We start from the raw sequence: 16,773 nt of genomic DNA, 5'->3' as shown, positions 1-16,773 counted from the left end.
ATGTTGTGCTTTGATTTTTTGGGAGGTTTCAACCTTTGGGTTGTATCTACCAAAAATATAGGAAAGAACTTTTAGATTGCATTTGGTTCATGGAAAAAGTCTCTTGAAATGGAAAATTATTTGTTTTCTCATATTTGGTAAGTTTACACATGGAAAATGATTTCTTGGCTCGTTAATAATAAGGTAGAAATGAAACCTTTCACCCATTTTGAGTTTTATTTTCCCCTCTCATGAGAAATCAAAATAAGCATTAATTACAATGTCTTATGACCAATTTGCTACTGAAAAAATTATTTTTATAACATCACATGCATTAATTATTATAGAATCACGTCACGTATAAAATTATTTTAACTTTAACTTTTTACTGCAATCAACAATGATCTCCACCAAACATACGTAACGCTTTAGCTAATACACGAAAGTATATACCATGATTTTTATGCTTATTATCAATAACTACGGTTAAGCCAAAATTAAAGGTCACAACAAAAAGAGGAAAAAAGAAAAAGGAGGGTCTGTACTGTAGCTCTGATTTTTGGATTGGATACTTGTAAAGAATAATAATAATAATAAATAAAAATAGACACGTGTGATGTGGAAGGCAGAAGAAGCGAGTATATATCTTTTATTTGGTATCGCAAGTGCACACATCACATGTTTTAATTGTCAGCGTCGTTTGGTTTATTTGTATTACATACTCCTGACACCCTGACACCCTGACGCGCACAAGCCGGAGCGAATCCGCCCCATTAAAAAGCTTTTACTTTATTCCTTGTCAAATAAGTAGGAATTTCTATATTTCTGCTAATAGCAATGTGATATATGTACTAAGTTTTTTTTTTTTTTTTTTTGTATTTTTGATGAATTATTTTTGGATATTTGTCATTCTATAATTTGCATGAAGGAGAAATATCTCCTTATCTTTTATTGTTTTTAAATATCCGTTTACTAGTTGGTTTTTTGTTTTGGTAATATTGTTATTTGAAGGTGACAGATGTGGTGTAAGATTAGTTGAGCAGGCCAATGAATCCGTCCATTTGCACCCAAGTTCGACTCCTTCTTTACGTAAACTTGTATAGTGATAATTTGAAGAAAAAAATCAAAGTCCGCCTAACAGGATTAGTTTTCTCATCTTCGCATATGCACACATGTATACGTATACAATGAATCAATCAAGTGTAGACTTGGTCTTACTGAAGTATCTATTATTTTCACTTTTTAAAGCCCTGATTTTGAAAATTGAAATTGCATATCATATGAAAGTCAAAAGTGCATATTGACCAACAACTTTGGACACAATTAATTTCATATTTAGGATTAGACGTTGAAATTGAATGATGGTATATATAATTCAGTTAAGAGTAGAACGTTTGGTTAGACTGATAGGAATGACTTGCAGGAATCAGTCCAACTCACTCAGCATATAAAGTCGCTTTTAAATTATAGTCGCCGTCAATCCTTTGCCTCGACTTTACTTCAATCAGTGAAAAAAGTGCAGCAATGGCCACGACTTTGCTTCTATTAAGCCATTTCTATAAGGATGCTTGTGTGGCAAGGGGGGCCATTCCCTCCCTAATTGAATCGACATCTTATAAGACTCACTTGATTTTGTGATGATTTTTTGACTCTTCATTTCTATATCATTTTTTTATTTTATTTTTTTTATAGGACAAACCCTATAGCATTAACATTAAGACCAATGAAATAACGAGACGAATGGTACTTAAAATATATATATATATATAATGACTATCGTTTAGTCAAATAGTTAAATGTTATCTGATTTGAGTAATTTTTGAATGAATGATTAGTGAATGAAAACTTTACAAATGATGAGTCAAATTATTGAAATGCGGACAATTATCTATGAACTAATGTATAATGAACCCTTGATTTATGAATGTATATCCTAAAGTGAAATCCATTAAAAGAGACAAAAATGATGTCTAAAACAGTATTGTTTGTCTTGGCCTAAATGGATCTTTCTGCCGCTATTTGTGGAATGGAATCTCAAGTACCGAGTACTAGTGACATCTCTTTCGGTGGCTCTAATTACTCCCTCACAAACAAAGCCACATAGTCTTGATAGATTACACACAAACACAACTTCCACCTTGTTGTGTTGTTGCCTTGTGTATATGTGGGTGCTACTAGCTAGTTAAGCTATCCCCACTTGGAGCTCATTTTGTAAAACATCATGTGGAGTCCATTCCCCCAAATTTCATAACTTTTCTTTCCTTTTTTCTTGGGTACAAAATAAGTCTTAAATTCTGGGAAAAGAATATCGAAACTTGTAATTAGGGTAATTGCTCTACACCACTAAAAACTTACAAGTTCTCACATTATCTCATATATTTGGTGACAATAGCAATTCAATCAACAATTTTATTAGTGATGTGGTACATGCAGCACATTATTCATATTTTAACGAACAATTTACCAATGGAGTGTTAGTTGGATTGGATCAAGTCTTTGGTGTACTCTCAAGTGGTCATAAGTTCAAGTATCCATGAAACTTGTGTATGTGAGTTTCCTCCTCCATTTTCTTAACTTTGGCATAGAAAAAAAAAAGGAACAATTTATGGAATGGTGGGTTTGTTTTAACTAATGGGCTCAATTAAGCTCCAGCCCAGTAGCCCATATCAAAAGCCCACTCTAACCTTTTTCAGCCCACCCAAATCCATGAACCCAGCCTTAAGCCCTTTCTTCCTCGTTCGGTTTCCCTCTCTTTCTTCATTCTTCCATTGAATTAAAGCCTGTGTAATTTATTTTTCTCTTTCTAATTTTCCCAGTGAAATTTGGATTGCAGGGCGATGAAACAGAATGCAATGAGAAACAATAATGTCTATGAACAATGTGTACAAGGTCCACTCTTGGTTCATCAAGATTGGCACCCACAACCACCCTCTCTCCCTCCGACGCCTCCTTCTATGGTGCTCTGCAACACCATCCCACGAAAGCTTACCCTACGCCCGCTCTCTCTTCGCCCACTTTCCCTCTCCGGACACCTTCGCTTACAACACCATCATCAGAGCCCACGCAACATCCCACTCCTCTTGCTCCCATGCGCTCTCATTCTTCACCCAAATGCGTAGGCATGGCGTCCCGCCTGATAACTTCACCTTCCCATTTCTTCTCAAGGCCTGCGCTCGCCTCCAACTGGGTCAGGACCTGCATGCACTTATTCTCAAGCTTGGGTTTGATTCAGACATTTATGTTCAGAACGCATTGCTTAGTTTTTATGGGGGTTGTGGGTCGGTTGAGCCTGCACTGAACATGTTCCATGAAATGCGTGAGAGAGACTTGGTTTCTTGGTCTTCCATGATTGCTTGTTTTGCCAACAATGGGTTTGCATACGAAGCTCTTGCCTTGTTTCAGCAAATGCAGCTTGCAGAGAATGTGATGCCAGATGAGGTTACTATGCTCAGTGTAATTTCCCCTGTTTCGATGTTGGGGGAAATTGAATTGGGGGAGTGGGTTCATCAATTTATTCACAGAAATGGGCTAGAACTTACTGTTTCATTGGGAACTGCTTTGATCGACATGTTTTCGAGATGTGGCTCCATTGATAAATCTATCAGAGTGTTTGATGAAATGCCACTGAGGAATGTGCGCACATGGACAGCATTGATTAGTGGCCTTGCAGTGCATGGCCGCAGCAGAGAAGCTCTGAGGGTCTTTTATGAGATGAAAGAATCTGGCTTGCAGCCAGATCACATTGCTATAACTGGGGTTTTAGTGGCATGCAGTCATGGAGGCCTTGTTGATGATGGTTGGAGGGTTTTCAAAAGCATTGAAGATGAGTACGGCCTGAAGCCAACGCTTGAGCATTATGGTTGCATGGTCGACCTGCTTGGCCGGGCTGGCTTGCTTCACGAAGCTTACGAGTTCGTGGAGAAAATGCCGGTAAGGCCGAATCCAGTAGTTTGGAGGACTTTGCTTGGAGCATGTGTAAATCATAACCATCTTGCATTGGCTGAGAGAGTGAAGGAGAGGGTCCAGGAGCTAGATCCTTACCATGATGGAGATTATGTGCTTTTATCTAATGCTTATGGGGGAGCCGGCAGATGGGTTGAAAAGGAAAAGGTTAGGACTTCAATGAGGGCAAAGAGAATTAACAAGAACCCTGGATATAGTTTAATCAGTGTAGATCATGCCATTCATGAGTTTGTATCAGGGGCTAACTCTCATCCCCAATTTGAGGATATTATAGAATTCTTGGAGAGCATAATTGAAAGTATAAGAGACACAGGTTATACTCCTCATACATCAAATGTGTTGCATGACATTGAAGAGGAGGAGAAGGAGCAATGTCTTGGTTATCATAGTGAGAAATTGGCTGTGGCTTTTGCCCTTCTGAGTGTCAAGGATAGTAGGACGATTCGGATCATGAAGAACCTCCGAATATGTCGTGACTGTCATTCGTTCATGAAGCATGTTTCAGAAAAATTCCATAGAGAAATTATCGTTCGTGATCGAAACCGATTCCATCATTTTATCAAGGGATCATGTTCTTGTCAGGATTATTGGTGATAGATGGCTTGTAATATCATCTATCAGATTGCTCATAAATTTTGCTTACCCTCCTTTTTCTCTGTGAACACATTATTACTTATGCAGTTTTTGGGAGGGAAGGAATAATGGAGAAGTTTCATGAGCAAGTTACATATTTTCACTTTATTACAAATGATGTTGATGAAAGAATTGAATCAGAATCATAATGAACAAAGGGATGCTGTGAACTTTAAATTTATATAAAAAAATTCCGAAAATATCACACGTAACGAAAGACCTCTTAAAAAGACTTGACACTTTCTAAAGTAAATATTATCGAAGGCCTTGAACTAATCAGCCATAATTTTGAACTCCACGCTTATGTTTTTTTGGGTGAAAAGAACTACACATTTCAGTGCGCCAAGATGTGCAGCTTTTCACTGAGCATGGCACAACCCGTGCTTCTTCATTATGTGCTGCATTTAACAGATGTAAGTGGATAGCAAGTCCTTTAGAGCATCCACAGTGAGGGGTGTATATGGGGGTGTATGTTAAATATACACCCCGAGTCACTGGAATCGTATCCAATGAGAAAATGTAAATGAATGTAAATTTACATCATCACCATGGGGATGTAAAATAAAATGTATATTTACATCTATTTTTATATCCATTGCATGCGGAACCCACCCGAGAAAAGAGAAGAAAAATGAAGAAAAGTCAACATAAAAGGCTGGGACCCACAACTACACCCCCGAATTTACACCATCCCGTTGGAACAAAAACATATTTACACCCGGATGTGTAAAGGGGATGTAAAAGTGGCTTTACACTGAATTTACACCCCCCACTGTGAATGCTCTAGAGCATCCACAGTGGAGGGTGTATGTTAAATATACACACCGAGTCACCGAAATCGTCTCCAATGGGGAGATGTAAATAGATGTAAATATACATCACCATCATGGGGATGTAAAATAAAATATATATTTACATCTATTTTTACATCCATTGCCGACGGAACCCACCCGAGAAAAGAAAAGAAAAATAAAAAAAAGTCAACATAAAAGGCTAGAACCCACAGCTACACCCCCGAATTTTCATCCCCCTATTGGAGCAAAAAACATATCTACACCCCCTGGAAGTGTAAAAGGGATGTAAACGTGGCTTTACACCCCAAATTTACATCCCCCACTGTGGATGCTCCTACAATCAAATAAAATAGTAACGAAGAAAAGTAATATAAGGTTTTCTTGTTATAATTTCCCATTTAACTCAAAAGGAAGCATCTCCGAAGTTCACTGCCAAGTATTTTACACAACACATCGGAAATACAGTGCCAATATATACCACTCATGCTATCCAAAATAAAAGAAACAGGCCCCATCGTATAGCGTTATGTAACAACGGGGAAAGAAAAAAGAATTAACAAATAAAAACATCAACTGACTCAATGCAGCCTTGTCAATTCTTCTACTCTTTTGCACAGCTCCTCCACTGAAACGCGCATTTGTTTTGAAATTTCATCCATCTTGCTACGGCTGAGATCAAGGAACGATTCGATTAGATCGCCGTCCAAGAAATTTTTGGCGTCTACAGTCTTCTTCTCATTGTTGAATGACCTCCACTGCTCATGGCTTAACCCTCCAACACCCTTTATCACCTTCCTCAAGTTTGACTGGAGCTTCTCCAAAAACACATACTGCTCTTGGGGAAGTGAGGCAATGACTCCAATTACACCGTTGACAGTGCCGAAAATGACAGTTGGGATCTGGCCCACATCAGAGTCTGGCAAGCGCATGACAAGAGAGCCATGCCGAAACCTATTGACAAATTCACCTAGGTGATACTCACCAACGACCTCAAGACGGCCACGTTCCTCATCAGTTGCACCTTCACTATTTTTCCGAACACTGAAGAGGTTGAAGAAGTTTTCAGCTCCAAGGTAAACATCATCATCAAGGATCTCTACAGCTGACATCCAATTTGCATTATAGTCGCGTGCTCGCTCCTCAATGGAACTTTCCTCATGCTGAATACAAGAACAAATATTTTGAGTTTTAACAAGCGAATAGTCCTTAAACATGTCCATAATGAACTAGCAGAGCAGACACAAAAGGAATTCTTTTCATGAGGCATTCATTAATCTACCCACAACACATATGACCTCCCACCAAATATCCCAACAGCACAATTCAATTTCGCTGTCATCCGGTAATGTAAGGTTGAACCTTTACGAAATTCATCTGGAACTAAACAAATCTACTACTGCTACCACTTTGAGTCAGTACTAGTTCATGGTCTGTGGAAGGCTGAATATTAGTTTATTACCTTGTAGATTAACAGAGAAATTGACTTCATCAAATCCCCAACAACAATGAAATCTCCACGAGTCTGGACATAAAGAGCTAGTATGTGGCCGTGATGTCCGCATTCCGATTGCAACTCGCGAGTACCATCATCCCGCAGAGTCCACTTGTATATCTGTATCTTTTGATTGATAGCAGCAAGTAGCTTGCCATTGAATGCATTCAAAGAGTAAACAGCCCCCTTGGTTTCCTTCTCAGCGACGAGTTGCAGCTTCCCATCTTCAACCGTGAAAACTAGAATGCGACCCTACAATTAGACAATGCAGTTAGCAAGGGAGAATGAAAAATCAGTCAGTTACCAGTTCAAGTGAGATTTCTGCACTCAAACCAGTATGCTTAAATGCCATCTTACTTTGGTTGGCTCATTTTCTTCTGGGAGAACATATGCCGTCCCAACACAGTAATATACATTACTGTCATCTGAGAAGGAACAGCTAAGTATGGAGCAGCCATACTCAAAAGCATCAAGTTGATAATATGTTATGAGGTCAAAACTCTGGTCATCTAACAAGCGGATGAAGTGTGTTTCTGAATCTTCTGCACTAGACTGGTTATATTTCACGCTAGATATGGCAAAGGTCCTGGACTGCTCCTGATGGCAGATACGGCGTGCATGCTCCCCTAAGGGAATAGAGCGGATATGAAGCTTCTGGATGTCATCAATTGTGCCAATAGTTAGTTCACCTTCTTTAGCAATCGCAAGGCTGTTGTCATAAGAAAAAGGGAAAATCAGTTAATTCTCTTTGTCTGAAAGGGGCTGGGGAAAGAGTTACCCCATCAATCCATGAAGTAACAGAACTGGAAACATGCCATTCCTCAACCAGCTTATGGTTGTATCTACATTGCACCTAAACCATTTATTCTCTTAATAAAATACTAACTAGTCATAATAACCCAGGACCTAATCCATCCTGCATTTGCACCAGCTAATGGGTAGAAAATAGGAAGATTCAGTGTGGAAGCACTTATCAATTTTTGCAGTAAACTGCACCCTATAGGGTGCCAGGCCTAATATTTTAAGATATCACCACATGATATCATTTTAAAAATATTTCAAACATGCACAGTTACATATATAACATTTGGTCAGTTTTTAAAAGTAATAAATAAATCACGCCAACCAATGGTAACTACTAATAATTAAGCATCCTAAGCTGGTATTCTGACTCATCACTTTATTAACTACTGCCAACCATTTTGAAAAAGCCTGATATATAATTTGTTGTATGTGCAAAGTTACTGCATAAAAAATTTATAGTGTATCACAAATTGAAAATAGGAAAAAAGATTACACAATTTGATATACATTAAACCTAGATCCTACAAACAATTTAAACAGTGAAGGATAAAGAGAGAAGTACCTGTCTGGAAAAGCAGCAGAGTTGAATGGGCACATATGGCTGACTTCTTTCAAATTTACGTTGCTATAAAGCAGCTTCTTGTTGCTACTGTAAATGACAGTTGGCCTATCTGATGCAGCAAATACATGCGTAGTACTCTTGGATGAGAAAGTACGGAGTGTAATGGGTTGAGTCCCGAGAGAGACTTTTTTCCTGTCCGTTAACTCACCAGTACTTGTGTTCAATATAAAATTTAAGAGGTGCCCATCTCCAAGGGCACATAACAGATAGGATATCTGAGTGAAAAAAAAAAATAGTAGCACAAAACTTTAGTCAAAAACCAAATAACCACAGCATAAAAACTCTGCTAAGGAACCGAAGAAAGCAATTCATGTGAAAATTACAAATCCATCATCTATGCTACAGAAGTCAACATGATTATATGCTCCGACTCTTTAGATGGATTCCAAAATGGTAATAAAGGAAATCATAACCAGTTAAGCATGCTATTAGAAGAGCCACTACCTAATAGTATTCCCAAAAAAGACATTATATTTGTGATCAACAATAATGAGTAAAAGTGAGAAAAGACTTAGTGAAGTAGGCTCAAGCACAGGCATACCCCTTCAAAGGCACAAAGAAGAACAGAACGAGGTATGATCTCTCCTCCCAAATGTTCCTTGGTGATGCGGCTCAGGTCAGGAAGTGAATATATCTGGACACTTATATCTGTCCACATTCCAACGGCTGCTAGCTGGCTATAATTGGGATTTTCACCTATGGGGTTTATGTCAAGGCATGAGATCTCAAAGTCCAACTGTGCATGGGTTTTCTGTGTCAAAACCCCATCACCAATTTCTAAATAAACTAAATGCTTTCCTCCAGTTGCCAATAAAACCTGTCGCAGAAATAGATTACAGCAACAACCAGTTAGTGCATCAACAACAGGCCCCACCAAATGTTTGTGCAGACATGTCCCAAACAGAACAAATACCATGTTAGGATATCCTCTACTCATTTGCAATGCTGATACTAGATTATTGACCAAGTACTAATTATTAAAGGGATTTTATCTACACACAAGAATCTATCAAAAAGAATTGTCAAGTTTTAAGATATTTTGGGAATATGCTAGGATGTGTTGAGTAAAGGTTGGTTTTTCATGTGGATAGAAGCCCCTTATGAAAAACCACCCATTCTACAATATGAAAGTATAATTACGTCTAGAAAATTTAAGGTACATGTTTCCTAATTCTTCATAGGTTTTACTCAAGAATTTCCCAAAAAATATATATCTGACTTTATTGAAGCAACTAAAACTGCCAAATTGCCAATGGTTGTTACTTGCAGAATTGATTTTTAATAAGAAACACAAATTTTATTAGCTTACTCACAAACTTATAAGTTATAACAAGCAGAAACAAAACCTGGGTGGCATTAGCAGTGGCAACATTGATCGAATAGCCTGCTGGAGCAAACCACTCATTCTTCAGCTCCCTAGATGTAGAACTGACTAGTCTTACAGAGCTCGAAGTGACCTGTGATGTTAATTCATCAGCCAGCATGCACTAGGAACAATACTTTTCTATCATCAACAAATTAATCACCTTTAGAGTCCAGACTATCTACATAATAGAACATTTCATTAAAGAAAAATATAAACCTGCAAATGTTAACATTACATTTTTTAAAAGTGAGAAATGTGGTCGCTGACAATATCATCAACATCATCTAGTGAGGTAGACCATGTAGATATTCCCTACTTCATCAGGTATGATGTGATTTACTAGCAACGTGTAGATGAGCATATTAAACAATTTAAAACCACTAGTGCAAGTATAGTATAGGAGAAACTAGGGGGTGTAGCAACTAAGGACTTTGCCTTCTCAATGTTGGCAGTGATGCTTAAAAATAGTGTTTCTGGCCATAACGACATAAAACGTGAAAAAAAATAAAAAAAACAAGCAATGTAATGGTAGATGATTAAAACATAGAGCATATTAAATACACAGAAAGGTTCAATATGCATTAAAATATAGAACAAACAACGTAATGATAGAAGACTTAAATAACCTACCTGCACAAGTTGATTGAAGACAGCATCATGGCAAAATAAAGTCTGCACTTGAGAACAGAAGCCTTCTATCTCAGTTTCTTCCAACTCATCCTCAAGATTCATTGCCAAAATTCGTGTCTCACTGATAAAGCTTACAACCAGGAAGGTGTCATGAGGATCATCAGTGGAGGATCTTAATGACCACATTCCTTTAATACCTTGAAGCTCAACTGATGCCTGTTCAAACTCATACAATAAAGAAGTGACACATATCAGTATCAAGAACCACATGAAAATGCACACAATGAAATTTTGGGTGCCAGTATATTTAAATGAGTCAAACCTGTTCATTGATTCCAATTCCATTTCGAACTACACGAAGAGAACCATCCTTGTAAGCTCCAGAACAAGTTACGACCTGACCTTGGCCTTGCCTCTCAAGATCAACCACACAAAAGTCAACTATCGGCCCCAAATTGACATACCGTTCTAAAACTTCGACATATGAACCTTTTGCATCCGGCTGTAGATTTAGCTTTACCAGCTGCGATTACAACGTTTTGGAGTATAAATATATCATAATCCAAATCATTGAAGGAGGCATCAAATTTTTATTTTTGAAAAGGAAAGGAGGCATCAAATATGATTTAGATCAAAATAATAGCACATGTTTATTTCGCTTAAAACTTCATGAAATGAAACATAAACATGAATGGACCCACCAAGTCAGAAACACATCCAGACTTTTTCCCTACTAGAAAAAGGATAAGAAAATTAAAACTCAGGCATTTTGGGGGTGGGGAAGAAAAATAAAAAGTATCTCCAAATTTAAAATCTTTTTTTGGTCGAGCCGAGGAAAAGAGGAGTATCTAATACGGTTCCCTATTCAGCAACCTCAACCTATTCTCCTACTCCCTCCTGTTTGCAATCTGTAAAATTCCTTCCACTCTAAGTTCAACTAATCAAAAGAGGTTAGTCCTCTTTTGTTTTAATATACATAAAAATAGTAAGTCTCTATCTTACACATTATGTATATCTAAGATTCAAGTTCCTTTCAGTCTAGTTTTTAAAAGGGGAAAACTGGGAAGACTGATATACAAGGAAAACGACAAACACTTTAATAAACCACTACTTTCAGTCAAATCTATCTTTATACACTATGTACACTGCCCCTTTAATTACTTACTTACAAATGACTCTTATTCTGTCATGAACAAATTTTTAATGCCAATACAAGAAAAAGTAACATGGAATAGTTCAGAGTACAAAACCTGTGAATCCCCATAGCTTGATCCGATATAGACAAATGCATTATCAAGGTATGAAATAGTAGATGCAATGGATGTCTCTCCCAAGAGCTCAATTTTGAGTCCAGTCACCCTACAACCAAAAAAAAAAAAAGTAGATGGAACCTTGAGGAAATCATGGCAACAAACAAGGTCCAAAACCTTAAACTAAGCTTTGTGTTAAAAAGGTAACCCCATAATCTTTCAATCTGAAACAATTGGATGTTTTGAAGAAGGTATTAGAACTCACTTTTCTTTCTCATGGGTTATAACAAGTAGGTGAAGAAGCCCGGCATGATCACCAAGTAAATACCTAGAACCATCTGCATCTACTCTCCCATAGGCTCTTGTGATGGACTATAATGAAATGAGAAAGAAAAACTCAATACGGTACATCTATAACCAATTCAACATGCAATGTTTAAACAAAACTCAAATAATATCTATAACCTACAGGTCTTATTGGGATTGCTTTAAATGCATTGGCACTGCAATAAACAATTGTTTCTTCTCCAATAATCAGAACGCCGCAAAGTGGTGGGGGAACTGGTATCAACAAATCAGCCCCATTGTCAAGGTTGTTCTGTGCCCAAGGACCCTCAACAAAATCTTTATCCTTCAGAGCAACTTCATATGTTTTGACATGGCGAGCATCTTTGTTATCCTGCAATTATTCAACCATAGTAAAGGCCATTGAAAACTTTGCCCCAAACACTCTGACACTATTTTACATAAGAAAAGTTGTGCACGGATTGCAAATACTCCCAAAAAACTCTTCGTAAATCTTTAGAAATAAACCAACAATCTTAATGAGACCATGGGACATGCAGTGGAAACTCTGCAATCCAATGTTTTGCTAACTTAAAAATTGAGCAGATTTACACAGACTAGAGTAACTTGGGAGTATTTATTTGAGACAAGTTTGCTATGCAAACCATCATTGCAAAAATAGTCTTCAAGCCAATACAGGGAACATAACAATCATAGCAATATACAATAAACTTAAAGATATTTGAAAATAATGATATTAAGACACTTTCTGTGATAAGTAGATAGAAAAAGGAAAATAATAGCCCCAACATAAACTTGATATCTGTAAAGAAGGGAATGATTGGGACCTGATACAGAACTACAATGGTTGGTTTTGAACAACCATAGAGAAACTGGATATCCAAAACTTGAAGTTCCTCAAGCCTGAAAAGTTACCATTCAAAGATGTAGTTACAGTGAAAAGAAATTTTAATTCACACAAAGAGGAGGGAGTGAAGAATATAACATTGCAGCTAACAGACATGGACAATTCATGGACAGTTCTTCACAGGAAGACTAATCAACAAAAGAATGAAGAAAAAAAATTACCGAATGTTAAATGCCTCCTTGAGCTGCCCTTTATTATCAAACGGAATAACCTGAAAAGACAATAGCGTATTATGTCATTTCTAAACTATAAATGTGATAGCAAAATGAAGAACTTTATAAGACCTTTTCTTCCTAGTAAGAACATTGGATTAGACATATCAAAATATTCAAAACCACATACCTTAAACAATCCATCATACAAATGGAGTCCAATTAATCTGCAATCTGGATCAATTATACCAATCTGCAAAAAAAAAAAAAGCAGGTAAAGAAAATATAAATTAGTAACATTTGCGAGTTTCCCGGTTGAAACTGAAACATGGTTTAGATGTCAACTTTAAAAAGAAATAAATGTTTAAACATGCAAAAACTACAAGAACTGAGTGTCATAGAATTAGTTAACCTACTTGACCATTGTCTGTAGGACGACCTATGCGATCTGAGACATCCCCCATTGCCCTACATGACAAGGGCATGTGTTTGTCAAAATGTGAATAAACATAAACATTACTAAATTACAATCATCTACAGTCCATATAAAATGAGTACTTAGAAAAGCTACTGGCTGAAGAGTTACTAAAACACAATTAAATAAATTAATCACCAAATAAAGCATCATAATGTTTCTAGAAGACTGGATTACGTGCATCTTCTATGCATTTTTGTGAATAAATTTACATAAAATGAACTCATTTCACTTTGTTTCCATAACTAACCTTGTAATGAGCTCAGATGTTTCGGCGTCCCATTGAAGAACACAAAATTTGTATCTTTCTGTGGCAATAAATAGAAAATCTTGTGCTTCACCCTGTTGAAAAGAAATATCATTCAAACCAAGAAGAAAGTAAAAAATAATAGCAAGTAGACGAAAATATGAAAAACAATACTCACATGAGGTCGAAAAAGTTGGAGTGTCGCTATCCTTCCGTATATTGGCACATCCAAGATAGGCTGTATAGAAAAAGTTTCAGCTTAACGCATATAAAGCTATAAAGTTTGATATTTTCTTTCAAACGAACGTCAAGAAAGTTCAAACAGTAATTTCAAGATTGGACAATAACAGTTTATTCGCTTTTGCATTACCAATGTAATTCAAATGCCAGGATAAATGTCTTCATGAAGTAAATCATACTCTTCTTTACGTTCAAGTAAAAAACTTATTGCACAAGTTCTATACCATCATTTTATAGGACTAAGTTTTCAGTGAAATGAGTAGATGATAGTTCTTATAGGGGGCAACTTATGCTCAATGCAAAGTCTCATGTCACTATGTCCAAGTTGAAAGTTTGAAAACTTGATTCTTGGATGTTGACACTTCACACAAAATACTGAAGCTTTAGATTGTAACTACCCCTTTCCCATTAAAACATACATCCTTGGACCAAATATTACATTAAATATTAACATCAACTGCCAACAAAAAGGTAAAGGAATACCAAAAAGCCATAATTTTCCAAAGAATGTCGTTGGACACTTCACATTTAAAACGATGATGATACAAGTCTTGAAACCAGAGATTTGGTACATGTGCAAGTAAGCTAATAAAAATAATATATATTATTTTACAATAAGATACATCGAGTACCTGTAAGCCCAGAGGAGTAAGTAGAAGAATTTCAATACGTGTACATTTCCTGAAAACAAGATAAATGAAGCCGTTAATGAATTAGAAAACACTTTTGACATGAAACCTTGCTACACAAATAAATACGATTGCTCAAGCCAAAAGTATCACACTGAACAATGATGAGTTGCGCTGAAGCTATAGACACTAGAAGACCTTAGTTTCCTTCCTTTCACAACTATTAGGTTGCATTTGGTTCACTGAAATAAATTCATGGGAAATCAGATCCCATGTATGTTCCAAGGGGATGGGAAATGGAAGTTATTTTCCACGTTTGGTAATGCTGAGACAGCAACCAGGAAATATCGTTTTATTTCCTTGCCCGTGTTTGGTTTGGGTAGGAATTGGAGAATCAAATTTGTTCAGTTTTCAATTATACCCCCAAGTTAGAAAACCGTGATTAATGTTTTCCTTGATTTGTTTAATTTTTACTGGACACGAATCGGTCATAAAACACCAACAAGGGTCGGTTGAGTTGGTAAGGATCGTTCTCTTCGCTATCCAGGCCTAAGTTCGAGTCCCGGTGCCCACAATCTCTCTTGGTGGGTAATCTGAAAAAACCAAAAAATGGGCTAAGACCCCTCTGTAAGTCCTCAAAGTGGCCTAGGTATGCCCTGGCCCTGGGAGAGGGTAGCCTCCCCTCCCCCTAAACTTTTGTTCACCCAAAAAAAAAATTTCGGTCATAAAACATAATTAATGCTTGCATCGATTTCACATGGGAAAGGAAAATTAAACCAAAGTTGGATAGACTAGAGGGTTTCATTTTCCCATGAGGCAGGAAACTTTTTCCCAAGCTTGGACTTACCAAAGACAGAAACGAAATGATTTCCCATTTCCCAGCCCCTTTTTTACGGGAACCAAATGCCTCCTTAGTGTGTTTTCACAGTGAAAAAGAAGGAAAGAGTACAATTTTCTGGGGGAAAAAACAGAACAGCGTTTGGCAATACAAGTAAAAAGAATTCAAAGCAGAGCTACATGCAAAAATATTTCATTCTTGTCCCATAAATTTTCGAATTTCTACAAATTTCAAGAAAAAAAACCTCAGCAGGAAAACAAAATATTCTGACATGACATATGAAATTTTTCTTTCGCAAATTTCATTCCTTTAAGTAACTTCACACACGAATTTCTAAAACCACATTAATCTGGTATACATCTATCCGTTTATATACACACACAAATGATATGTGCGAATTGAAGAGCCTAATGTAACTAACGCATTAACAAAACCCTAGCACGAAAACACAATCTATAGCAAACCAGATAGAGAGAAAGAGAGGGATATTGAGGGTTACGCTATGATGAGATTGAGCTCCTGAGGTCCGGTGAAATTGCCAACGCATGAGTTGGTGACGTTGGTGGGCTTGTGGGCCGTGACCACGTAGTTCCAGACACTCATCTTCTTCTTCTTCTGCGTCCGAATTTGTTTGCGGCAAATGTCTTGCTTTGTGTAGAAATGGCGCCGAACCAGTGAGCCCTAGAAGCAGCCTCTCTCTCTCACTTCTCTACTTTCTCTCTTCGTTTTGAGCGGATTCGGCTAATTCTTTCCTATTCACTCTGTCTTCTAGTAAAGACGCCGGAAGCTGGGAATTTATCAAAAAAAGCCAAAATTTACCCTATATTTTCAAAAATGTCTGTTTTTATAAAATCTTTCAAATATAACCAAAACTCACCTAAATATACACAAATGCCCTTAAAAATTAAAACCCACATAAACTTAAAAAGAAAGATCATGCTAATGGGAACAAAAAAGCCTTGAGAATCAACATCTACAAAGAGATCCCATGTTGCCAAGGTCCACAATCTCTCCAGGAGGGTATGTACTTTAGCTTGAACTATAGCTTCGCTGATAAAACAAGTTGTTCACTTTGCTTCTCAGGTGATGTTATTTCTCTTGAAAATGTCTAAATGTTGAATCTGTGTGCAAAGACGTTGAGATAGGATAAATGAAAAGATATGTTATCAAAGTATTGAATCTATGTGCAAAGACTTTGTTATCAAAGACTTCGGGAACACACCCACTGTCTTTGTGAGAGCTGTCATTTCTATGTTTATCGCAGCAACTTGAGAGGAAATATCCATAAATAGGACCAAGAAACTTAAAAACTTATATTAAAGACACTAGTATTCAATAATTATGTTTTGAATATTCAACTTTTTTTAAAACTCTTTCTTTTGCACATAAAGGTCATATAATCAAATTTGTAGAAAGTATCATCATTGCATGAAATGAGGAGTGTCT

At 36.9% G+C, this 16,773-nt stretch overlaps 2 protein-coding genes across 2 annotated transcripts; one reads left to right on the top strand and one right to left on the bottom strand.

Annotated features, from left to right (window-relative positions):
* The first annotated feature begins 2,728 nt into the window (after positions 1–2,728).
* On the top strand, positions 2,729–4,668 carry LOC103325186 (pentatricopeptide repeat-containing protein At4g21065). Its single transcript, XM_008227330.3, has one exon. It carries the CDS (start codon positions 2,845–2,847, stop codon positions 4,534–4,536), a length of 1,692 nt encoding a protein of 563 aa, XP_008225552.2. The 5' UTR covers positions 2,729–2,844; the 3' UTR covers positions 4,537–4,668.
* Positions 4,669–5,735: 1,067 nt separating this feature from the next.
* LOC103325185 (DNA damage-binding protein 1) lies at positions 5,736–16,101 on the bottom strand. The gene is made up of 19 exons (XM_008227329.2): positions 15,827–16,101; positions 14,493–14,541; positions 13,799–13,858; positions 13,624–13,715; positions 13,315–13,366; positions 13,089–13,151; positions 12,908–12,957; positions 12,667–12,742; positions 12,003–12,212; positions 11,799–11,905; positions 11,534–11,642; positions 10,606–10,806; positions 10,284–10,499; positions 9,634–9,744; positions 8,829–9,104; positions 8,228–8,502; positions 7,219–7,570; positions 6,829–7,113; positions 5,736–6,529 (listed from the first exon to the last, which is right to left on the bottom strand). The coding sequence occupies exons 1-19, from the start codon at positions 15,928–15,930 to the stop codon at positions 5,948–5,950; spliced, it is 3,270 nt and encodes a 1,089-aa protein (XP_008225551.2). The 5' UTR covers positions 15,931–16,101; the 3' UTR covers positions 5,736–5,947.
* Between the last annotated feature and the right edge of the window lie 672 nt (positions 16,102–16,773).

This window comes from Prunus mume, linkage group LG3 (assembly GCF_029339155.1).
Source record: "Prunus mume cultivar Tortuosa linkage group LG3, ASM2933915v1, whole genome shotgun sequence".
Lineage (NCBI taxonomy): Eukaryota > Viridiplantae > Streptophyta > Magnoliopsida > Rosales > Rosaceae > Prunus > Prunus mume.
Note: the sequence above shows the minus strand (reverse complement) of the source record. Positions and strands in the feature narration are given on the sequence as shown.